Source organism: Rattus norvegicus, chromosome 9 (genome assembly GCF_036323735.1).
Source record: "Rattus norvegicus strain BN/NHsdMcwi chromosome 9, GRCr8, whole genome shotgun sequence".
NCBI classification, from domain to species: Eukaryota; Metazoa; Chordata; class Mammalia; order Rodentia; family Muridae; genus Rattus; species Rattus norvegicus.
Window position 1 is genome coordinate 16,583,502 of NC_086027.1, and position 24,361 is coordinate 16,607,862.

A 24,361-nucleotide genomic window follows, 5' to 3' on the forward strand; every position below is an offset into this window, starting at 1 on the left:
ATTAATTTGGTCAAAACTCTCATCGACAGAGCATAATTTACAGGTAACTATATATTTGACAGCAAGCATACACAGTGGGTAATGTATGCATGATGAAGTTGAAATTCAGAGTTGGAAACACAGTGCACAGTGACTGTATAAATGCCTGTGAATCTCAGTCTGACTGGGAAGTGATTTGATGCCCAGTCCCCATGAGAATTCAGAGATCCATCCCTCCCTGATAGCTGTGGGACTTCAGATGTTGACACTAATGATCAATAAAGAAGGTTCCTAAGAGTGAAGAGTTTAAGATTACTCCTTTATTGACCAGAATACATCCAATTTACTTGATAGTAACCAGATGCAGATAGTAAATATATACAGTCTATATCCTTATCAAAATAGAAAAGCAAATGAACAAAACAACAACAACAGATAAATAATAAATCTTCAAATGAATAGAAGGAAAACCAAATAACCAAAACAATTAAAAATTAACCAAACTTTAAATAGAAGAATTGCGCTAAGCATTCTTTTGCTGCTCCTTTTGCAGAATAGACTTATAGCCTGTGGCTTGCCTTGGAGACATAGTAGACAAGCAGTTAGTGATGGTAACAATCTTTTCGAGAGGAGTGGAAGTAGGTCTGTTTTGTTGGAGTGGGGGTATTAAGGAAAAAGCCTACCAATACTGAGTATAAATGATATTACAGACTTTGTCACAAAGTCTTTCCAATGTTGTGAACTGATCTCCATGAAACTCTTCTGGATGACCCATCAGGACAAGTACAAATTTACACATGCACAGTCTTTCTGGATGACCAGCAGCTCTTGATTGATGTGCATCAGCACTTCTCTGAGTCCCTCAAAAAGTGCACATTAGTTGGAGAGGCTGAGGTGAAAGTACGGCCTATTCAATCCAAAGAAGTTAAACTAAAGGAGGAAAATGCAGTCCACAATTGCTATGGATACTACAGATGAGACACAATAGTGGTGTATTTGCTGTGCACACTTAGTTCTCCTCCTGTAGCTCTTCTCTCCAAGGGAGATCTTATCCTGGTCTGTGTCATGTTCGAGTTTCTGCTGGAGAATTTCAGACCTAGCAGAGCAAGGGAATAAAGATTTATTGAGTGGTTGTCAATTCAGCTCTCCCTCTTACATCAGCTCTATTCAGTTGGACAATCCAGCATGACTTGTCAGCTGAGGTCAGTCCCTGCATCCCCAAGTGACATAGAGTACCTGCGCTTGGATTTATATCTCAGCTTTTAACACTGCTGGAATTTGAACTGTGGACTATGCACTGTGCTGGGATTAAGAGAAAAATGAGCATTTTTTCCCACTGGTCCAGGTATATGACATTGAATAATAACATTGTAGCTATGTCTGAATCTGAGTTCAAGAGAGGTATGAGCAACGTAGAATACCATGTGGATTCCTTCTGGAGAACATGCCCAGAATTGAGGTGAAATTTCTGATTATGTTAGCACTGAAGGAACCCGTCTAGTTTCCATTTGTAACCACTGAGTCTGCAAATACACAGAGAAGCCATCTCACTTCAAATTCATGCTCACTGCATAGATCCTGTAATCACTGAGAATGTGCTCCATGTAAATCTTCCCAGCGTACACACGGACATTAAAGGTGATTATGATGTAGAAACAGAACAGCACCCCTGTAAGTCTATGGCTAGTGTAAGGCAATTTGTGAGAGGACAGAAGAGAAAATGTCCTCAGATCTTTCCGGAGAGATCACAGGAAGAAAGGAGTAGAACATAGCAAGAAATCCAGAGGATCATATATATTGTTTCATGGGCAAAATTCACATGAACTGTACCAGAACTATACTCTGAGTAGCTCTTTAACTGCCTGAGGCTGAAATCCATGTAGGTGGTCATTCACCCAAAACGGGTACTTATATAGGGAAAGGATATTCAAATGGCTTCTTCCAGCCTGTGTTCCTACCTGAACATTAATGCTTAATGTAAAGATTCCCCAGGATTCGCTGGAGGCATAAAAACAAATGTTGACTGGGATATGTACATAGTGGCCAGACCTATAGACAGCTCAGTCAGTGATATGCTGTCCTCCCATAAACCGTCATAGACTCAGGGTTCTTTCCCCATTAACAATCTGGCTTAGCAAGTCCCAAAGGCTGTGTAGAGCTGTCTTGTTGCTCAGCAAAGGATCATATATTGGTGGTGGACTAGACTCTTGTTCTTGTTCACTCTTTCAGACTTTCCCCAAAGTGTGCAACTTCTTCTAATCGGAGCTGTCTTTACCATAGCCTGAGTGACTTCATGCCCAAAGCTAGAATCATAGGAAATCTCCATAACCAGGATCCAAATCAACAAATTTTCTCCCCGTAATGTGATTGTTCCACAGATAATTTGAATAAGTAAGTAAACGCTTGCATGGATTATCTCACACTGAATCAGAATCTATGGAAGGGCTCCATCGTATGGTACACTTTTACTCCTTGGCTGATGGACGTCTGGATAGATTCTCCTTCAAGGTTACTCTGGGACCACTACAACATTGATGCTCCCTAGTTGCAATGGCAATACCTACTCCTTGTTGTGGAATCACTGGGTTAACTAAAACTTCTGTTCCACTTTCTGAACATGGCTTCTCATAGGGCTACCTGTTCTTACACTGTCAGACCCATTTGAAGCTCATCATTTCTCCTAACCCATTGAGGCTGAAATTAACTGAGAGAAAATGATGTTGATCGACAGCACTTGCAGAATGCTACACAGATAACATAGAGGAGCGCTTTGGATTATCTGTGCACCTAAAGGGGTTCCTGAAACTGCCCTGTTCTTGCACCACAGCATAGCTATGGGACTTTTTCTAGATGACGATACAATTCCAAGCAACTCAAAATCTCAATGAATAAAATCCAAGCCAAACTCCATGGGGAAGTTGTAGTGTGCCAAGGTAGCTCGAAAGAAATGGTAGCAGGCAATGTGGAAAGCAACCTTGGAGAAGACACAGTGAGTGACATAACCTTCCAGTGGGCTTTCACAATTCACAAAGAACAGAGAAGCAGAATAAACGCATGGATTTTTCTAGAGAAGCCTTGCCCTTACCTCCCAGTACTCCATTCCTTTGATGTGCTCCAAAGGATTTCAATGCAGATCAGTAGTTTTGCCCCTAATCACTTGAAAATCTAACTTTACAGGTGTTTTTGTGCCCTCTTTTTGGGGGTTGCATTTCTAAAGGATTTTATTGTCCTGCTTCTACACCATAACAAAAAGGGACCTGCAAGCTCTAGGCCTGTACCATTTGTTACCCCTGTGAAACATGACTCACTTGAACATATTTCCACTCCTCCCCCAGACTTCACAAGATAATTCATTCTGAAATTTTTGGAAACAATAAATTAGTAATTTAAGTGTCCTTTTGCTGTACAGAGCTAGATGGAGATGCCAAATGACTGGGCAGCTCTATTTCATGTTTCATGGATGTAAAGTGAACGCTTAGAGTACTTTTCTCATGAAACTTGGAAATAGAGGGAAACATACGTTCACTACTGCAAACACACACACACACACACATATACCCACACACACCACACACACACACACACACACACAAACACACACACAAACACAGACACACAGATACACACTTGCATGCACAAATGAAAACTTTGCTCTTATGCAGCACATTTCCTGTTGAGTGAGGAATTAGTGGGAACAATGCTGTGTACAAGTCTCTTAGACACAAGTAAGATGTGCTGCCCTGGCCTGTACTCATTTCCACTTCAGTAAACCTTTCTATGCAGATACTTGCTGGTCCGACAAGTAAGTTACATGTTCTGCACAGATAGCCTAAACAACACAACATCAAATCCCCAAGAGAGATTTCTAGGAAAAGACTCCATCAAGCTCTATGCTGACTCATCATAGGCCCCTCACTAAAACTACTCTGTTTCCTTCATAGAAGACTTTGGAAGCACCAGAGGAGACAGTGACTCATGGTCAGTTCCCAGGAACATTTGATCACATTAGAGTTCCTGTGGTATTAAAACAACCTCAATGTCAGTCAGAAAAAGGCTAAATAAATAACATACAGTGAATTTTCTGAAATGCAGCACTGTGTACAATATTGAGAGGGAATCTATCCTGAAAGAATGCAGTGCCCATGATATAGTCAGCAAAGCAATGTCAGCAGAGGGTTGCACTCTAGGATTCCATGCAATATCATGGTGAAGCCAATAAGACAATCCAGAATCTTCCCGGGGGATAACTCTGTTCAGGTAAAGTGAAGAAATCTAATCCTTATTTTTAAAATAGCTGAATGGTTTAAGAATGTGTTGAGACAAATAAGAGAGGGGGCTCATCTTGGAACTGGACGAATGATGCAAAGACTGCTGGCCAGCACAAAACAGGAAGCTTCATGTTTGTTGAGAGACCTAGGCTTAAAGGACTAAGTTAGATAATGACTGGACAAAACTGCATGTCATGAACTGGCCTCCCCGCATGCTCCCTAAGATGCAGGTCAGCACAGCAATGCAACTTTCTTGGTGAGAATTGGGGGTACATATGGATAACTTTGTTCTTGAAGTCTCAAGTCTCTCATACCAACCCTCAGCCTTTGAGAAACCTTTTCCACATCCTTGCTCTTCTAAACAGCTTCAGGTTCTAAGGCCCAGTTATGAACTCTCCAGGAGCACTCAAATAAGACAGGACTGACATGCTGATACACAGGCTCTGTAGTTACCCAAGATCTATGAAGCATGAAGTCACCATCTTCATATACAGGGACATGAGGGGAGGAAGAACAAAAGCCACCACAAATGACAATGAGAACCATTTCTTTGGCATTTCCACCAGGCTCTCCTCCTTGAAAACTACTTACTTCCTGAGTCTCACACGATCCCTGTAAAGAAAATGGGCTCTGGGCTTTTGCTTCATCCCTCAAAGCCCTGCTCTAGTCTAAAGAGGGGCTCCCACATAGCACCCTCCATACATAATGGCATGTAGTGCTCTGCTGTGTGATCAACCTATCTCCCTTAATGAAGTGCAGATTCTCGAAGAGCAGGAGCATTTGCTTTCCAAACATGCAGTTTCTTGAAAAGGGGCTATCTCCACAGAAAGCCTTGTAAACCATCACATGAATGAACACTTGGATGAGACCTAGGTCAGGACATGGATCAGTCAATAGACAGTTACATTGGTTTGTCTATGTTTATGGTAAGACCTGAGGACAACCTGACCCTGAGGCCTAACCCTACCTGCTGTTGCGTGGCACTGGGGTCAGAGATGTTCATTCCGGCCTCTTCACAGAGCCTTTTTGTCTCCACAGAGAATGCTGGCAGTTCAGTCTGCTCCACCAGCAGTTCTCTCTTCTCATTCAGCAAAATCTGTATATTGTTCTTCAATTGAGCTTGTTCACGCAGGAGCTGGGAGTGCCTGATGCTGAACCACAAACAAAAAATGGTAAATCCCAGCCAGCTTCTATTTGCCTGTCACTCCTACAAGTCCAATCATCCCTTCAAGGGTCCTCATCCTCAGAAATCCCCAGAATAGAGCCACACTATGCAAGTTAGCACCAATTAGAGGAGGTCAAATCCAGAATCCACATTCCACATGAAGCAAAGTACTTCTGAAAATCCTGACACTAAGACGGTTTATATAAATCAAGGAAGAAGAGATGGTCCATAAGGGAGCTCGTATGTCCATGGTATGGTGAAACCATCTTCACGTTGTGGGGAAAGCCTCTCTGAGGGGTAGTTGAAGACCCAATAGATATAGACTCTTTCCATGTGTTTCTCATGGATCACAGATCTTTAAATCTCCTGTCAGAGTCCTAGAGATTCAGAGTTGATTGATATTCCCATCATGGTGCAAACCTTTTCAATCTAGAAGAACTTTAACGGGGAAAATAACAATTGGAGGGTCTTCTACACCCTTCACATGTATGACAACTGAGTCCAAGAGCTACAAATCTAAGACCCTTGCCAGGAGGCAGCCTTCTTGTTAAGAGTCAAACACCATGGAACCAGAGCCCTGACTTTTGTTAAAGTCATACAGGACAGAAGCATTCCCTGCCTAGTGCTGGGTTCTCATCTCTGTCAGCGACTCACCGGTAGGAACTGTTCACTTGTATGAGCTCCTTGTACCTCTCCATGGCATCACTTATTGAGTTGGTCATCATTTGCATAGCCATCATTCTCATCTCATGTTCAGATTGAAGGACTGGCAATTCGACATGCAGCCTGGGTTAGGTCATGGCCAAAGGAACAAATAATGTTTTGAACTCACGATTTCAGAATTAGGTGAAATGTAAATAAAAATATATAATAAAAAATTTCAAATTCAAGGAATGGTGGAAGGGAAGAAAATGGCAAACTCAAAAACCAGACCAAAACCCAACGGTGAGACTCAATCCACAGAAAATATTTCTATGTAAATAAGCAAACATTTGTTTTGAAATAAGGACTCCTTGGAATCCTGAGAGATATGGTTCTGCAAAGACTCACTATATAGGAGGGGGCAGAGCCGGAGAGCTCCCTGTTTGGGAATAACAACTGTCAAGACCACAGTGACCATTTCTAGGTCACAATAAACAATCCCTGGATAGTTAAAAAAATAAAAAACCTAAAGATCAAAGCAGGTGAAACAAATTAGGTAAAATCAGACTGTTCTCTCTATTACTTAAACTCAGTATGTTCCACATACTTGCTCCTTCAAAGTATTTGTACTGGTTAAGTTTATTATCCTGGGCACAGGACAACAGAGTCACAGTACCAGTTGGAGGGACCTGACCATCAAGAGCTGGCCAGGTAAGCATGATGGAATTCACTAGTTCAGGAAGAAGATTCCTCCAGTCTGTGCCACAGCTTTGGGCCCAAGAGAAAGCTGTGATGACATTTCTCTTGTTTTGAAAGCAGGTATACTCAATCCTTGGTTTCTATCGTTACATGAATTCCCAGAGGGCATAACTATGTTTGACAGGGAAGAGGATTTATAGCACCCCCTCCCCTCAGGAGAGTCCTGTGTGCCACCAAGATATACAGAAGGAGCAAAGTGCTGTGTTGATCAGTGTGGGCCTCCATGTACTAATCACTATCATGACCTGCAAACTGTTGATCAAACAAATCCTCATACCCATTCAAAGGTCCCAGACGTCCTGATCCAGAGTAAACCACCAACAAATACTGCCACATATATACACACCAACCCATATCCAAACACGTTTAGAATTCCAACTACATCCATGGAGGTGCCATAGAATCAGTGTATAATGAACAAATTCAGAGGAAAGAGTGATGACGTGCAGGCATTTCATTCACACACACAGTTGCAGCAAGTGTGACAAGGTCATTCTAGCTGTTGACAGAACCAATGCTAATCCAAGAGGCTCAGGGTCAAGTACAAAAGAGGTTGACCCTAAACACACAGCACCTAGCTCATCTCACAAGCAAATGCCTGCCAAATCTCCTTCAAATCCAGGATGAGAGGTGAAACTCTCTCGTGCTATGAGTAAATCTTGAGGTAGCAGAGAGAGAGCACAAGACAGTGAACAGGTTACTGGGCATAATGACTACCTGTGGTCCCACTCATCATAGATATAAAGATCCAGGATTTGATAAAGTTCATCCCTCTCGAATTGACACTTCTGGATTTCAAATTTGAGTTCCTCCAGTTCCTTTAGACACTCCTCTTGCTGACTGATGACATTTTGGGATGATGCCTTCCTACCAAAACCTGTAGACAGATAAACCCAAGTGAATTTGCATATTTGAACCAATGGGCAGAATAGATCATTCTGAATCCGAAAAGGAGGTTGAGGAAGGGGAAATGGTAGAGACTGGGTGAATCCCTGAAAGAGCAGAAAAGCTTTCTTAAAGGTTGATTCTTAAGCTATGTCCCTGTTCCCAACCTCTAATGCCATACACGTGCCACACTCACTATTACACAACCCGTGGCACTGAAAGTTATAATATGACTGAGACATAAACATCTGCGACATTGTTATATCAGATGTGGTGCAGATAATCCTGGAGTTCATAATGACTTCATAATGTTTAGCACCATCAAGCTCTAACCAAGTGTGGTCCAGCCCAAAGTGTCTGAGAACTCAATTCATGACTAGGGGTGCATCCTTCCTTGTTCTCGCCATCAAGACTTATGTAACGTACAGTAATCTAGAGGATGAAGTGCTTCAACTCCCAAACATGGATGGTTACATTGTTAATCTCACAGTGCCTCCTCCTGCCAATCATTGACACTCATAGTTAAAAAGCTTCAAGAAAAGACACTGAAGTCTTACAACTTTATGGCTTTCTCTAAAATTAAAGATCAGGAACTCCTGACTCTTGGTTTGCCTTTGAAAAATCCCAAGGCTCCTGCTTGTAAGGCCTAGTCTTAGAAGGCACATCTCAAACCTACCTCCTTGAGGATGTTCCCCAACTCTGCCCAAGACTCACCAAGCCTTCCCAAGAATGATTTCCTCCTTCCTGTTTCACTAGAGAGGGGGTCAGCTTCCCTCTGACCTGGTGCGGTCTCTCCTTGATCAACACTTTCCTTCCGAAATAGCCTGAGCAGCTGGCGAAACATGCCTGCTTGTGAACCCAAAGGGAACTGAAGTAATATCCCAAAGGCAGTTGGTGTCACCACAACACTGGTGACATCACAGAAGATTCTAGGGATCTCTTAGATACAATAGAGTGTCCAGTGAACGGCTTACTGGTGATGTCACTGGAAAATTCTATGGCCTACCTACTAACCAGCTCTCCCCACACTGATGAATTTCTGTGGGGACCCTTTCCTCCAGTCTCCCATGTGTCACTGGGAATACCATTTGGCAACCTCTATTTCAAAGCTAGATATGTCTCTCTGCTTCATTAGAAGTCAACAATGCTTTTGCTGCGGAGGGTTTCTTACAACCCTGAATTGGAGAACAGATTTTTCTTAGCACCCAAATCTCTAGGGACCAAGGAGGAGGGAGATTTTTCTTAAAAGTAAATCTACTACTCGAGACAATGCATGTGACATGTATTTCGATTTCTAAGCTTTTTCCCTTTTTCTGGAGGCCAATATATTTCTTCTATACCTCTGAGTGTATAAAACCTGGAAATATTTGCTTACTGTGCAGTCCTTGAAAGCCGACCTTGTTTCCATTTACATATCCATGTATTTCACAAAATCAATGGTCTATAATCCTATTTTTTTGCAATAAAAACTCCTTTTCCTTGGGAACATAGGGATCAACTACAGAGCATATATAAAACAATAAATTTCTGTCTATTTTATATATTATGGAGGACATCCTCCCTTTCTCAAATATAACAAGACAATTAAATTGGACATCAGTGAGCAAATGTCAACCTGGACCTTGTGTTACTACATTGTAACTATATAACCATCACTTCTCCAATATCCTTCTCCGTGAATAGACAAGTCTAGGCATGAGAATATTGGGGACTACAACATGATCTTTTACTTGTAGCAAACATAAGAATCAGGAGGACGGGAAGGGAGTGGAATGGTCTGAGTTCAGGTTGAACCTCAATTTTAATGGGTCCATACGTTCAGGAGGGAGTCTATTTGGCATTGTGATATACGGATTCTGTCTTCTTATCATAGGTGTTATAATAATTCAACATGAATGTGTGCTATAATGCCAGCCCACCTCAGAGATGTAAGAGTGAAAATCATGTCTGACCTTTCTGGGAAGAACTCTCCCTTTTACTACCATCTGGAGTTATACAACATCACTATACAAAGCTCAGAAGAGAGGGGTGCAGATGTGCGGGCCTTAGAAGTTGAGGATCTTTTCTACTGATTAAGCCACTTGTTTTTCCTATGTTATTTTTCCCTTGCTCTTTTACTAATGGTGGCTGACTTCTTTCCTGGCCTGAGGTAAACTGGAGTCCAATCTTTTGGATTACCGAACCTTCTATTTTCGAGATGACAGTCCCACCAAGGGTCCTACTGCATACAGAAGGTATGAATAAGTCTCAGGGGCTGGAGTAAGTTAAAAAGGTCTGTGACAACAAAGAACTGATTAAGAAAACAAGAGCCCAGTTCTCATCAAGATCACAGTTGTATGAGATTAAGAAAATATGAATAGGGCATCGGGTGAAAGATAAATTATTTAGGAGGTCATAGGCCTAGAAGGGTTATCCTTTGATCTCAGTGGCGCTGCCATTCTTTCTGCCATTCCTCGTTCTCTGCCACAGGACCAGAGACTTCCCCATACAAATGGCTGGCCTTGCCAAAGACCTGGCAGGGCTTCTCCCTGTAGAATAGGACATGTAGAGTCCTTGAGGACTCACCAAGCGGTCTCCTCCACACAGGTTCCTTGTTGTCAAAGGGAAATGTTCCTGCAGAATCCTGCCATGGCAGCAGGAATTTCAACCTGGCTGCTCTTGGTCCAATTCACTGGGTGCAGGCCTGAGGCCCAGGGGTATCTGGGGAAAGAAGCAGCACACACTACCTCACAGCTCTCTCTTTGTTGGATGCAACTGCTAGGACTGTGATAGGATTTTTGTTTCTTTGTGTGTTTAATAGAAATACCTACAAAGCTGATTAAAGTTGCAACATGCCTTCATACCCAGAGTGCAGAATGTTTTTACATCGTTGTCGTTCCTGTTTTATGTTTGGATTTTGTTTTTTAATCCCCTCAGGAAATTTCCGTGTGCTTAGAATGTTAAGCACATGCTCAGGAGGGATCGATTATTCAAGTTAGGCAAAGCTTTTGTTCTCACCATCCACTCCACAGATGATGCCATTACTTACTTTGAAATAAGAAAACAGTCATAGAGAAGTAAATTAACCTGTAAGCTATCACAGAAGAAACACATCATGATTGTGGAGTGGCACCCCAGTATTTTGTATTTCCTAAGTTATTTTTATTTTAAACTTTTTTATTGGATTTTTTTGGGTACATTTCATCTTTTTTAAATCCTTAAAGGTATCTTTTATTCCTCTCCTCCCATTTACAAGGTGGGATTTCACCTGTGATTGTTAGTCCAGATAGTTTGGTCAATGGCTTAGATATCACCTTGGCCTAGTTTCCTTGGCATAAGCTGTGTTAGAAGCAGACTCAAAGATTCAGGACCAACAAATAATGAATTCCACTACATCTGGATACCTAGACTCACAGCCAGGAAGGCACTGGATTTCCATTCACTATTTAAACAAAAGATGCAGTTCATTAACATGTAAAAAAATTTCTCATGTATATTAAAGTGTTTACCATGATCATACAGTTTTTCTTTCTTTTTTTTTTTTTTTTTTTTGGAGCTGGGGACCGAACCCAGGGCCTTGCGGTTGCTAGGCAAGTGCTCTACAGCTGAGCCAAATCCCCAACCCGATCATACAGTTTTTCAAATACCTGGCATTCATCTTTTTCCAAATCCTAAAATTTCTTTCTTATTCACAGTTTCTTTTTCTGAATATTTCTTAGTATTATTATCATTATTTAAAATTTTAGTTTTTTAAATATATATACATTTTTTATTCAAAACTTATTCCGTTTTGCAGCTTTTGGTCCTTAAGCCCCCCTGCCGTGCCCTCTCCCATATGTATGGTCCCCCAATCCATGCCACTTAGAAACCCCTTCCCGGACAATCCCCTGCACTGAGGGTCCCACCTTGTTAAGAACAAGGGCTTCCACTTCCACAGGTGCCCCAACAAGGCTATTCTCTCCTACATATGCAGTTGGACCACTGGGTCAGTCCATGTATAGTCTTTTGCTAGTGGTTTATTTGGTTGGCATTGCTGTTCATATGGGGTTGCAAGCCCTTCAGCTCTTTGAATCCTTCCTCTAATTCCCATAAAGGGCGTCCTGTTCTCAGTTCAGTAGTTTACTGCCAGCACTGACCTCTTTATTTGTCATGCTCTGGATGTGTCTCTCAGGGGAGATGTATATCCGGTCCCTTTCAGTAAGCACTTTTTAGTTTCATCAATCTTACCTAGTTTTGGTGGCTGTATATATGTGGGCCACATGTGGGGCAGGCTCTGAATGGCTGTTCCTTCAGTCTCTGCTTTAGATTTGGCCTCCTGTGGATATTTTTGTTCCCCATTTTAAGAAGGAGTGGGAGCATCTGCACTTTGGTCATCCTTCTTCTTGAGTTTTCTGAGATCTGTAGATTGCATCTTGGGTAATTTGAGGTTTTGGTCAATATCCACTTATCAATGAGTGCATATTGTCAATGAGGGGTGCTGAGTACCTGGAAGAGAATGAGGGACAAGAGACGCGAAGAAGGACGCCAAGACAAGAGTCTGATCAAGGTGACAATTTTATTTTTCCCCAAGGATGAATTTGTACCATAAAAAGGTAAGAGAGAGAGGGGTGAAGTAAGAAACATTTACGCACGCCAAGGACACAATATTCGTGTGGTCAGGGAATTGGCTGATGTTGACAGGATGTCAGAAAGATCACAGGTTTGTCATATCTATTAGTCAGCAGGCTGTTGGTTTTTCAGAAAGGTTACAGGTCATGACATTGGGTATCTTAACATCACACATTATCATATGATTATTCATCTTGACCACCACATTTGTATTAGTCTTCTGAGGTGGCTGTGGATTTTCCATGAACCCAGTCATACTTAATGCTAACCATAATAATAACATCAATAATGGAGGGCTTCAAGGCCATTGCTCCCAACAGCATACCAAGTGTGTTTTTCTGTGATTGGATTACCTCACTGTGGATGATATTTTCTAGTTCTTTCCATTTGCCTATGAATTGAACGTAGTCATTGTTTTTGATAGCTGAGTGGTACTCCATTGTGTAGATGTACCACATTTTTCAAATCCATTCCTCTGTTGAAGGGCATCTGGGTTCATTCCAGCTTCTGGCTATTATGAATAAGGCTGCTATGAACTTAGTGCAGCATGTTTGTTGTTGTATGTTGGAGCATCTATTGAGTATATGCCCAGGACAGGTATAGCTGTGTGCTCAGGTAGTGGAATGTCCAATTTTCTGAGGAACCTTCAGACTGATTTCCAGAGTGCTTGTACCAGTTTGCAATCCCAGCAACAATGGACGAGTGTTCCTCTTTCTCCACATCCTCGCCAGCATCTGTTGTCACCTGAGTTTTTGATCTTAGACATCCTGACTGGTGTGAGGTGGATTCTTAGGGTTGTTTTGATTTGCATTTCCCTGATGACTAAGGATGTTGAGCATTTCTTTATGTGCTTTTCAGCTGTTCGATATTCCTCAGCTGAGAATGTTTTCTTCAGCTCCGAACCCCATTTATTAACAGGGGTGTTTGGCTCTCTGTACTCTAACTTCTTGTGTTTTGTGTATACTTTGGATATTAGTCCTCTATCAGATGCAGGATTGGTCAAGATTTTTTCCCAATCTGTAGGTTGCCTTTTTGTCCTAATGACACTGTCCTTTGCCTTACAGAAGCTTTCCAGTTTTATGAGGTCCCATTTGTCGATTCTTGATCTTAAAGCATAAGCTATTGGTATTTTGTTCAGGAAATTTTCCTTAGTTCTTATGTCTTCGGGACTCTTCCCTACTTTTTTTCGATTAATTTTAGTGTATCTGGTTTGATGTGGAGGCCCTTGATCCACTTGGACTTAATCTTTGTCCAGGGCAATAAGGATGGGTCAACTTACATTCTTCTACATGCTTACCTCCAGTTGAACAAGCACCACTTGTTAAAAATGCTATGTTTCTTCCATTGAATGATTTAACTCCTTTGTCAAAGATCAAATGACCATAGGTGTGTGGGTTCATTTCTGTGTCTTCAATTATGTTCCACTGATCTGCCTGTCTGTATGCCAATACCATACAAACTATTGCTCTGTAATACTGCTTGAGGTCAGAGATGGTGATTCCCCCAGAAGTTCTTTTATTGTTGAGTATAGTTTTTGCTATCCTGGGTTTTATGGTATACCAAATGATGGCAAATTGCACTTTCTACCTTTATAAAGAATTGAGTAGGAATATTGATGGTGATGGCATTGAATCTGTATATTGCTTTTGGCAAAATAGCCATTTTTTACCATATTCATCCTGCCAATCTATGAGCATGGGAGATCTTTCCATCTTCTGAGATCTTCTTCAATTTCTTCAGAGACTTGAAGTTCTTGTCATACAGATTTTTTACTTGCTTGGTTCAAGTAACAGCAAGTTATTTTACATTATTTGGGACTATTGTGAAGGCTGTCATTTCCCTAATTTCTTTCTCAGCCTGTTTACCCTTTGAGTAGAGGAAGAGTACTGAATTGTTTGAGTTAATTTTATACCCGGACAGTTTGCTGAAATTGTTGATCAGGTTAAGTAGTTCTCTGGTGGAATTTTGGTGGTGCTTATGTAGACTATCATATCATCTTCAAATATTAGTATTTTGACTTCATCCCTTCTAATTTTTTCCCTTTGACCTACTTTCATTGTTTGATTGCTATGGCTAGGAATTTAAGTACCATATTGAAAAAGTAGGGAAAGAGTGGTCAGCCGTGTCTAGTTCCTGGTTTAGTGGGATTCCTTCAATTTTCTCAGTTTAGTTTGATGTTAGGTACTGGTTTGATGTATTTTGCATTTTCCTATATTTAGATATGGGCCTTTAATTCCTGATCTTTCCAGGACTTTATTAATGAAAGGGTAATGAATTTTGTCAAATGATTTCTCAGCATCTAATGAAATGATCATGTGTTTTTTTTCCTTTGAGTTTGTTTATATGGTGAATTTCGTTGATGGATTTCTGTATATTAAACCATCCCTGCATCCTTGCCATGAGGCCTACTTGATCATGATGGATGATCATTTGGATGTGTTCTTGGATTCAATTTGCAAGAATTTTATTGAGCATTTTTGCATCAATATTCATAAAGCAAACTGATCTGATTTTCTTTATGTTTGTTGTATCTTTGGGTGGTTTAGGTATAAGAGTAATTGTGGCTTCATGGAAGGAATTTGGTAGTGCTCTGTCTGTTTGTATTTTGCGGAGTATTTTGGACAGTATTGGTATGAACTCTTCTAGGAAGGTCTGATAGAATTCTGCACTAAATCCATCTGGTCCTGGGCTCCTTTTGGATGGGAGATGTTTAATAGCAGTTTCTATTTCTTTAGGAGTTATGGGGTTGTTTAGATGGTTTATTTGTTCCTGATTTAACTGTGGTACCTGGTATCTGTATAGAAAATTGTCCATTTCCTTCACATTTTCCAGTTTTGTTGAATATATGTTTTTGTAGTAGGATCTGATGATCTTTTTAATTTCTTCAGATTTTGTTGTATGTCTCCCTTTTATTTCTGATTTTATTAATTTGGATACACTCTCCGTGACCTCTGGTTAGTATGGCTAAGTGTTTATTTATCTTGTTGATTTTCTCAAAGAACCAGTTCCTGGGTTTGCTGATTCTTTTGATACTCAGTTTTGTTTCTTCTTGTTTGATTTCAGCCCTGAGTTTGATTATTTCCTGCCTTCTACTCCTCTAGGGTTTATTTAATTTTTTTTCTAGTGCTTTTAGGTGTGCCGTCAAGCTGATGACAGATGCTCTCTCCTGTTTCTTTTTGCAGGCACTCAGAGCTGTGAGTTTTCCTCTTTGCACTGCTTTTATTGTGTCCCATAAGTTTGAGTATGTTATATCTTCACTTTCATTAAGTTCTAAGAAGTCTTTAATTTCTTTCTTATGTCTCCAATGAACAAGTTGTTATTGACTTCAACTTCCATGTATATGTGGGCTTTCTGTCCTATTTGTTGTTATTGATCAGCAGCCTTAGTCTGTGGTTTTTTGATAAATGCATGGGATTACTTCTATCTTCCTGTACCTGTTGAGGCTTGTTTTGTGACTGATTATATGGTCAATTTTGGAATAGGTTCCATGAGATGCTGAGAAGAAGGTATATCCTTTTGTTTTAGTATGGAATGTTCTATAAATATAAGTTAAATCCATTTGTCTCATAACTTCTGTTAGTCTTTCTATGTCTCTGTTTAATTTCTGTTCCCTTGATCTGTCCATTGATGAAAGTGGTGTGTTTAAATCTCCAACTATTATTGTTTGTGGTGCAATATATGATTTTTTTTTGAGCTTTAGAAAGGTTTCTCATTGTTTAGGGACACAACTGCTATATACTTTACAAATATAGCAATAACCCAGAACATCCGCAGGAAGCCTGTGACCATTGGCCACACGAAGATGAATGTCTTTCAAAGTTCATCATGATTTTTGGTAAGATCTTCCGCATAATTGGTGGCTTGGCTTCCCATAAACATGGTCCAGTTGTCTAGAATCTCCTCCTTGGTTAGCATCTCATCCTTGCTTTTGTCTGACTCATATACCAGATGCCAGGCCTCAGCCTGTGCATGGTCATAGTCCTGAGGGAGGATCCAATGGTGAATCTCATCCTAATCCAGTTTCCCATCCTTGTTCAGATCTAGGAAATCATTGAACTGCTCCCTAGACAAAACCCAGTCTGTCATAGGGGAATTGTCCACATGGGAAAAAGATGTCCAAAATGTACTCATCCTGGTCCACAAAACCATCCCCGTTCTTGTCGATATCCTCCAGGGTTTCCAGAACTACAATCTCCTCATATGTTCTAAATCCTCTTAGTATAGAAAAGCAATGAACCCGACCTGAGTAGCTGTCAGGTCACCGTCAAGGCCTTAAACCTCCTCTCATTTCATCTCGTGGAGGCAACTTTTTTTTTTTTTTTGGCTTTGAATCTTTTTATTGGTAATTTTAACTTACATTTTTTTGTTGTTTTCAGTTTTTTTTAATTTATTTAATACTTAATAATAATTCTTTGGTTTCCGGGCAAACATCCCCCTCCCCCTCCCCTGCCTTATGGGTGTTCCCCTCCCAACCCTCCCCCCATTGCCGCCCTCCCCCCAACAGTCTAGTTCACTGGGGGTTCAGTCTTAGCAGGACCCAGGGCTTCCCCTTCCAATGGTGCTCTTACTAGGATATTCATTGCTACCTATGAGGTCAGAGTCCAGGGTCAGTCCATGTATAGTCTTTGGGTAGTGGCTTAGTCCCTGGAAGCTCTGGTTGCTTGGCATTGTTGTACATATGGGGTCTCGAGCCCCTTCAGGCTCTTCCAGTTCTTTCTCTGATTCCTTCAACGGGGGTCCTATTCTCAGTTCAGTGGTTTGCTGCTGGCATTCGCCTCTGTATTTGCTGTATTCTGGCTGTGACTCTCAGGAGCGATCTACATCCGGCTCCTGTCGGTCTGCACTTCTTTGCTTCATCCATCTTGTATAATTGGGTGGCTGTATATGTATGGACCACATGTGGGGCAGGCTCTGAATGGGAGTTCCTTCAGTCTCTGTTTTAATCTTTGCCTCTCTCTTCCCTGCCAAGGGTATTCTTGTTCCCCTTTTAGAGAAGGAGTGAAGCATTCACATTTTGATCATCCGTCTTGCGTTTCATTTGTTCTAGGCATCTAGGGTAATTCAAGCATTTGGGCTAATAGCCACTTATCAGTGAGTGCATACCATGTATGTCTTTCTGTGATAGGGTTAGCTCACTCAGGATGATATTTTCCAGTTCCAACCATTTGCCTACGAATTTCATAAAGCCGTTGTTTTTGATAGCTGAGTAATATTCCATTGTATAGATGTACCACATTTTCTGTATCCATTCCTCTGTTGAAGGGCATCTGGGTTCTTTCCAGCTTCTGGCTATTATAAATAAGGCTGCGATGAACATAGTGGAGCACGTGTCTTATTTATATGTTGGGGCATCTTTTGGGTATATGCCCAAGAGAGGTATAGCTGGATCCCCAGGCAGTTCAATGTCCAATTTTCTGAGGAACCTCCAGACTGATTTCCAGAATGGTTTTACCAGTCTGCAATCCCACCAACAATGGAGGAGTGTTCCTCTTTCTCCACATCCTCGCCAGCATCTGCTGTCACCTGAGTTTTTGATCTTAGCCATTCTCACTGGTGTGAGGTGAAATCTCAGGGTTGTTTTGATTTACATTTCCCTTATGACTAAAGATGTTGAACATTTCTTTCGGTGTTTCTCAGACATTCGGCATTCCTCAGCTGTGAATTCTTTGTTTAGCTCTGAACCCCATTTTTTAATAGGGTTATTTGTCTCCCTGCAGTCTAACTTCTTGAGTTCTTTGTATATTTTGGATATAAGGCCTCTATATGTTGTAGGATTGGTAAAGATCTTTTCCCAATCTGTTGGTTGCCGTTTTGTCCTAACCACAGTGTCCTTTGCCTTACAGAAGCTTTGCAGTTTTATGAGATCCCATTTGTCGATTCTTGATCTCAGAGCATAAGCCATTGGTGTTTTGTTCAGGAAATTTTTTCCAGTGCCCATGTGTTCCAGATGCTTCCCTAGTTTTTCTTCTATTAGTTTGAGTGTATCAGGTTTGATGTGGAGGTCCTTGATCCACTTGGACTTAAGCTTTGTACAGAGTGATAAGCATGGATCGATCTGCATTCTTCTACATGTTGACCTCCAGTTGAACCAGCACCATTTGCTGAAAATGCTATCTTTTTTCCATTGGATGGTTTTGGCTCCTTTGTCAAAAATAAAGTGACCATAGGTGTGTGGGTTCATTTCTGGGTCTTCAATTCTATTCCATTGGTCTATCTGTCTGTCTCTGTACCAATACCATGCAGTTTTTATCACTATTGCTCTGTAATACTGCTTGAATTCAGGGATAGTGATTCCCCTGGAGGCATCTTTTTAAAGCTGTGATGATCAGAGCTATCTTGGAATTCAGCAAGGTTTCCGAGGTAGTAGCCATAGGTGGCTGCTTGTATTCTTACCAGGAGATCTTTTCCTCTATGTCCCTATCATAATTCTTCCAGAGTTTAGCCACATTATGGTAGATGTATCTTTTCTGTACCTGTTTGACTCAAACTTTCAGGTCTTCAGAAGTAACAAGGCCGCCTCCATCACTGTCAATTGGATCAACAATTTTCCTCAGCCTCTCCTGCTCTCGTCCAGGATTAGCTATCATAGGTCTTGGAGTCCTCCTTGCCCAGGAAGACCTCATGATCGTACAGGAAGCTGTGCTTGTTCTCTGGTGGCCACTAGCCCTGCTCTGAATCGGGACAAACGAAGTGCTCCTTGCTCATCATGCTTTTGGCCCTGAACGCCAAGACCAGTGCCAGCAGCAGCCCATGGAGTGTCCCAGGCTGACATCTGGCACCAGAGTCGTGATCAAAGGGAGGCAGCAGGGAAGTAGGGGCTCAGAGCACCTTAGCCGCTGTCCATCCCCCAGAGAGTGCTTTTGTTACATTTCAAATGTTATCCCTTTTCCTGGTATCCCATCCACAAAACCCCTTATAACATGCCTCCCCCTTCTACTATGAGGGTGTTACCACACCCACCCAAACACCGAGGCCTACCTGCCTCCCTGTTCTGTTTTCCCCTATGCTGGGCCATCAAGCCTTGACAAGACTAAGGGCTTCTCCTCCCATTTGTACCCAAGAAGGCCATCCTCTTCTACATATGCAGTTGTAGCCATGGGTCTGTCCATGTGTACTCTTTGGATGGTGATTTCAGCCCTGGGAGCTCTGGTTGTTTCTTACTGTTGTTCTTATGGGGCTGTACAGCCCTTCAGCTCCCTCAATTCTTTCTCTTACTTCTCCATTGGGGACCCTGATCTCAGCTGAATTGTTGGCTGCAAGCATCTGCCTCTGTATTTGTCATGCTCTTTACCCCACTCTTTTGAGCAGATCACCACAGAGCAACGAAGATGTATTGTCTTGGAGTGATGATCTGTAGACAAATAGATGATTTCTTAATTCCTAAGGATGGTTCTATAAGAATTCCTAAAATTAGATTAGTAATTTTAAGCTTTTATAATAGGACTGCTATTATGTTTTATCTGATAATCAAAATTGCATTGAAATCTCTTCTATTCTTAAAGTGTCATGAGTGAATTGCTTCTGCAATACCAAGCAGGCATCTACAAATTATAGCCCAACCTAAGAGGGTGTAAACCAATTAACCAAAGTTCATAAAAAGAGAACTAATGATTTCCTATAGGTACAAGGACTTAACATAATTGACTGGATTTGCCTATATGTAATTTCACTTATTCTTTTCTCATAAAAATTACAGCTTTTAACTCTCCATGAACGTGCAGAACTAGTGACAGATGGTGATGGTTTATCCTGATGATTACTCTTCATGGATATGCATGTAAACATTCCCTGTCGTAAACTGATTATCCAACTTATGATTTGAATTCCTGTGCAAACTTGTGGTGAACTTTTCACCATGTGATGCTGTGTTCAGAAAGATATACAAATGCTGAGGACAAAGAGAGAGAAAGCTTTTTAGACAGAACTGAACAGAACAGAACAGGACAGAACTCAAGAAGAACTTAGAAGTAAAGGCATAGCGTTGAGAGTAAGGCATTGAGAGTAAGGAAATTATTGTGACATAGAGCAAGAGGAAAGGAGATCAGAAGAAGAGAGCAAGGAGAACCTTTTAAGCCAAACTTTATGGAGGCAAAACTTTGTAGAAACTTTTAGGAAAACTGAAGAACTTAGAAATAAAGGTTAAAATCACTGCTCTTCAGCCTTCAGCCTGGCTCACTGGCTAGCCTGTGCTCTTCAGTCAGGCTCACTGGCTAGCTTCTGCTCTTCAGTCAGGTTCACTGGCTAGCCTCTGCTCTTCAGTCAGGCTCACTGGCTAGCTTCTGCTCTTCAGTCAGGTTCACTGGCTAGCCTCTGCTCTTCAGCCTGGCTCACTGGCTAGCCTCTGCTCTTCAGTCAGGCTCACTGGCTAGCTTCTGCTCTTCAGTCAGGCTCACTGCCTAGCCTCTGCTCTTCAGTCAGGCTCACTGGCTAGCCTCTGCTCTTCAGTCAGGCTCACTGGCTAGCTTCTGCTCTTCAGTCAGGTTCACTGGCTAGCCTCTGCTCTTCAGCCTGGCTCACTGGCTAGCCTCTGCTCTTCAGTCAGGCTCACTGGCTAGCTTATGCTCTTCAGCCTGGCTCACTGACTAGCCTCTGCTCTTCAGTCAGGCTCACTGGCTAGCTTCTGCTCTTCAGTCAGGCTCACTGGCTAGCCTCTGCTCTTCAGTCAGGCTCACTGGCTAGCCTCTGCTCTTCAGTCAGGCTCACTGGCTAGCCTCTGCTCTTCAGCCTGGCTCACTGGCCTATGGGGCCCTAGCACATTGCTTAACTATCTACTCATGACTGCCTGACCACGCTGACAACCTGACCGCCCTGACTTCTTAAAGTCGTCCTCTAGAAAGAGCACAAGAAACCAAAGAGAAACACCACAGCAAACTTTTCCCATGGGCTTTGCTTAAGATTAAGTACTTTCATTATTTTTTTAAAAAAGTGAAATATAATTTCCGCTATTCATATGGCCAAGAGAACTGTGCAGTAGTCATTACTTTATGGAATTTGGTGCTAAATCAAAAGATTCCTTTATTCTATTACGATGTTATCTGTATGTTGTAAGATGTATCTTTGGAAAACACAACACCAAATTCCTAAAATCTAGATGTTTTAAGACATCACCTCATGGAGAAACTTAACTGCTTACCTATCTAGACTGGCCTCTTTTGCTATACTGCAGGTACAATCAAGTTTCCACACTACTTCCATGATTTTCAAGAATGATTAAGAGAAAAATAAGTTGAACATAATGGCCAGAAAGGGGATTCTGACAAGTTGTCGTATGTGGGACAAGATACCAGGCTATGAATGGTAAGCCGAAAACCACCTGTTCCCGAAAGTAACAGAACTTACAGAAAATACATCCTTTCTTATCATTCCTCCTCCCCAATGGTCAGAGATTTATTGAGCACCTACTACAATCCTAGCCCTGTGCATCTAAGGGTGCAATGGTGAATAAAAAAATTAATAAAAAGCTTCATTATGGAATAAAGAGAAATGAAACATAACTTTGAAACTCAGAGTTCAATATAAGCAATATCACCATTTCTTTAACTGGTGATTTCTGAAAACTTCATCATTTTTTCCATGGGCTTCTACAGTAATGATACTCAGTCTCAATTTTGTAAGACACAAATAGGCAACTCACACTTCATTCTTGGCTCCCACAACTGTCAAAGGGAACAACACTGTCGCTGTCCATTGTGCTTCCCTATCAATCCTGCTATGGATGGTAATACATTACAGTCTTTTTAATGTGTAAACAGGCCACCACTTGAGGGGAAAGGTTATTATAATTACCCAAACAATATACTCTCTAAAATTTTCACATACATTTTACTGATATCACAAAGCAAATTCACCACAAATATTTAACCAATTCAAACAGAAACATTGAATAGCTCTGCAAATAGGATCAATAATCACATTCACTTGAAAACAACTATCATGGAAACAAACGACATAATAGGAGAAAAGATACATCACTAAAAGCTCCACAAGCAGCAAAAAAGACACTACATTTCTTGGTTTGAAAGTTAGGTGATACACTTGATCTTTAAAGACAGGCAATGTACTTGATCTTTAAGCCCTGTCCACATAGAAACTGCAGTAGATGACAATCTTTTGTAAGATTTATTTATTTATATGTCAGACAATGCAGCTGTCTTCAGACACACCAGAAGAGGGCATCAGTACTCATTACAGATGGTTGTGAATCACCATGTGGTTGCTGGCATTTGAACTCAGGACCTCTGGAAGAACACTTGGTGCTCTTACCCACTGAGCCATCTCTCCAGTCCTCACAATGGCCTCTTACACAGCATCACAGTGGTCTATTTCACTAGATGGCTCCAGGGTGATAACAGAGAAACTTTCACAGTTCCTGAGCACTTCTGAGTTCAAACACCACCAGTGCCCACTCTGTGCTGTAGGCACATTCTGACCTTCTCCTAAGGGTTGTCAGCCACAAAAGGGACGGGTTAGCACCAGACAGCATTCACTGCCCTATCCTAAAAACCCCCTCGATTCTGAAAAAGCCACATTCCATGCTTGCTCCATATTTGAGGAAGCCAAATGGTTGATCTGGCTCAAGGCTCTACTTTTCTTAGCACATCAACTTTCTTTTTCCACTTCTTGTCACAAGAAGTATTTTTTTTATGCTGCAACTACACTGCAATGTGTGAAGGAAACCACCATAAACTCTGGGTGTCACCTCTTGAAATTTAAAATTCACAAAACAATTCATGGCTTTCTAATCAGCACCATGGAAAATAAACAAAAACAAGCAAAACCATTCCAAAGGAACTTGCTGATCTGGAGGCCTGCTCATGGCAGGCAGGAAAGAATTAAATTATGCAGAACTGTAATCTCTCAGAGCTCTGGAGGCTAAAAAAGAGGAAATCTCTGTTTATGTTCCCTTTCTCTGAGTAATTGAAGGAGGGTATTTTACATCCTCCAAATACAATCTCTTGCAAGGGGCAACCAATTTCAAAGTAGATCAGAAAAAATCTATTAAATAATACATTCATTGCCTGAGGTTTTAAGAAAATATTTTCCCAGGATCCCCGTCCATTAACAGCACACTCCAGATTACCTCTCCATTCTTTCCCAATGCCTTGGGCTTTCCAATCCCTACTTCAGCTCTCCATACATCCCTGAACCCTCCCTTCCCCTACCCTGCCTCCTTCTGCCACTGCTTTCCCAGGACAGGGGGAAGGGGAGGGAGGGGAGGGGAGGGGGCGGGGCCAGAACCAGCCAAGGACAGACGCGGGTCTCCTACCTACCTTGATTCTGTTGCTCTGGCGGTGCAGCCCGCCCTGCTTGCTGCTTGCTGTCCCTGGGGACCAGACCGGAGGTCGGGCTAGGGTCAGCGCGAGCTCCACGCCTCGAGGTCCCCTGGCCTGGGCTTCGTTCCTGGACACTGAGATGCTGCAGTCTCCATTGGAAACACCGCCGCTGTCATAGCGCGCCCTCCCGGGGCCGAGGTGACCCCAAGGCCGCTAAGGCCCGCTTCCCTGGTCTCTTCTTCTGCTTTTTCTTTTCTTTTTTTCTCTCTCTTTTTGTTCGCGACGTGGCGCCTGCGAAGAGCTCGTCTCCAGGAAGGAGGACATCGTGCAGGCAGAATCACCTCTGGGCCCTGCCGGGGTCAGAGAGGGAGAGAGAGGAGTCAGCTTGGGCGGCGGCGCCCCGGCTGCTGGCACCTGCGGAAGGAAAACTCGCCCAGGCACACGCGCTGCTGCCGGCGCCAAATATAACGCGCGTTCCCCGTCCCCTCAGGCCCCGCGCTCACCCACGAGCTCCGCGTGCCCTGAGGCCCGGCTCGGGCGCGGTCGAATGGCGGGGTGGGAAGGACACGTGTGCCCACTGCGTGGTGCAGGCAACACGCTGAAGTGCGACCCGCGGAGGCGCCTGGTGCCTAGCTCCCGGCTGCGCCCAGGCCCGTCAGTCCCCCTCAGGGCTCTGCGGAGGCCCAGGGCTGCTTCTGAGGCCCCCAGGCCCACCGTGACCTAACCGCGGCCAAAGCCTTCGGATCTTCCAGGTGCCCCAGGCTGGAGGCTTGGGCGTGGCGATTGTGGTTGCCACTCTCCTA

The 24,361-nt window shown here is 42.3% G+C and overlaps 1 protein-coding gene across 2 annotated transcripts; it reads right to left on the bottom strand.

Moving 5' to 3' along the window:
* Positions 1–284: 284 nt before the first annotated feature.
* Positions 285–24,075, bottom strand: LOC134480529 (uncharacterized). 2 transcript variants are annotated; one of them, XM_063268052.1, is made up of 5 exons: positions 23,556–24,075; positions 7,531–7,690; positions 6,067–6,198; positions 5,215–5,398; positions 285–1,075 (listed from the first exon to the last, which is right to left on the bottom strand). In XM_063268052.1, the coding sequence occupies exons 3-5, from the start codon at positions 6,156–6,158 to the stop codon at positions 1,070–1,072; spliced, it is 282 nt and encodes a 93-aa protein (XP_063124122.1). In that variant the 5' UTR covers positions 6,159–6,198; positions 7,531–7,690; positions 23,556–24,075; the 3' UTR covers positions 285–1,069. The 2 variants fall into 2 exon arrangements, with proteins under 2 accessions (XP_063124122.1, XP_063124121.1); XM_063268051.1 differs by lacking the exon at positions 23,556–24,075 and adding an exon at positions 8,413–10,034.
* Positions 24,076–24,361: the final 286 nt, after the last annotated feature.

Bases quoted from the DNA above. Each gene is read 5' to 3' on its own strand.
- LOC134480529 (XM_063268051.1), bottom strand. From the start codon at position 8,542: ATGTTTCGCCAGCTGCTCAGGCTATTTCGGAAGGAAAGTGTTGATCAA. The intron at 7,691-8,412 runs GTGAGTCTTGGG...ATCTGTCTACAG, and splicing joins ATCATTCTTGGGAAGGCTTG to GTTTTGGTAGGAAGGCATCA. The intron at 6,199-7,530 runs GTAGTCATTATG...GACCTAACCCAG, and splicing joins TATGATGAGTGGGACCACAG to GCTGCATGTCGAATTGCCAG.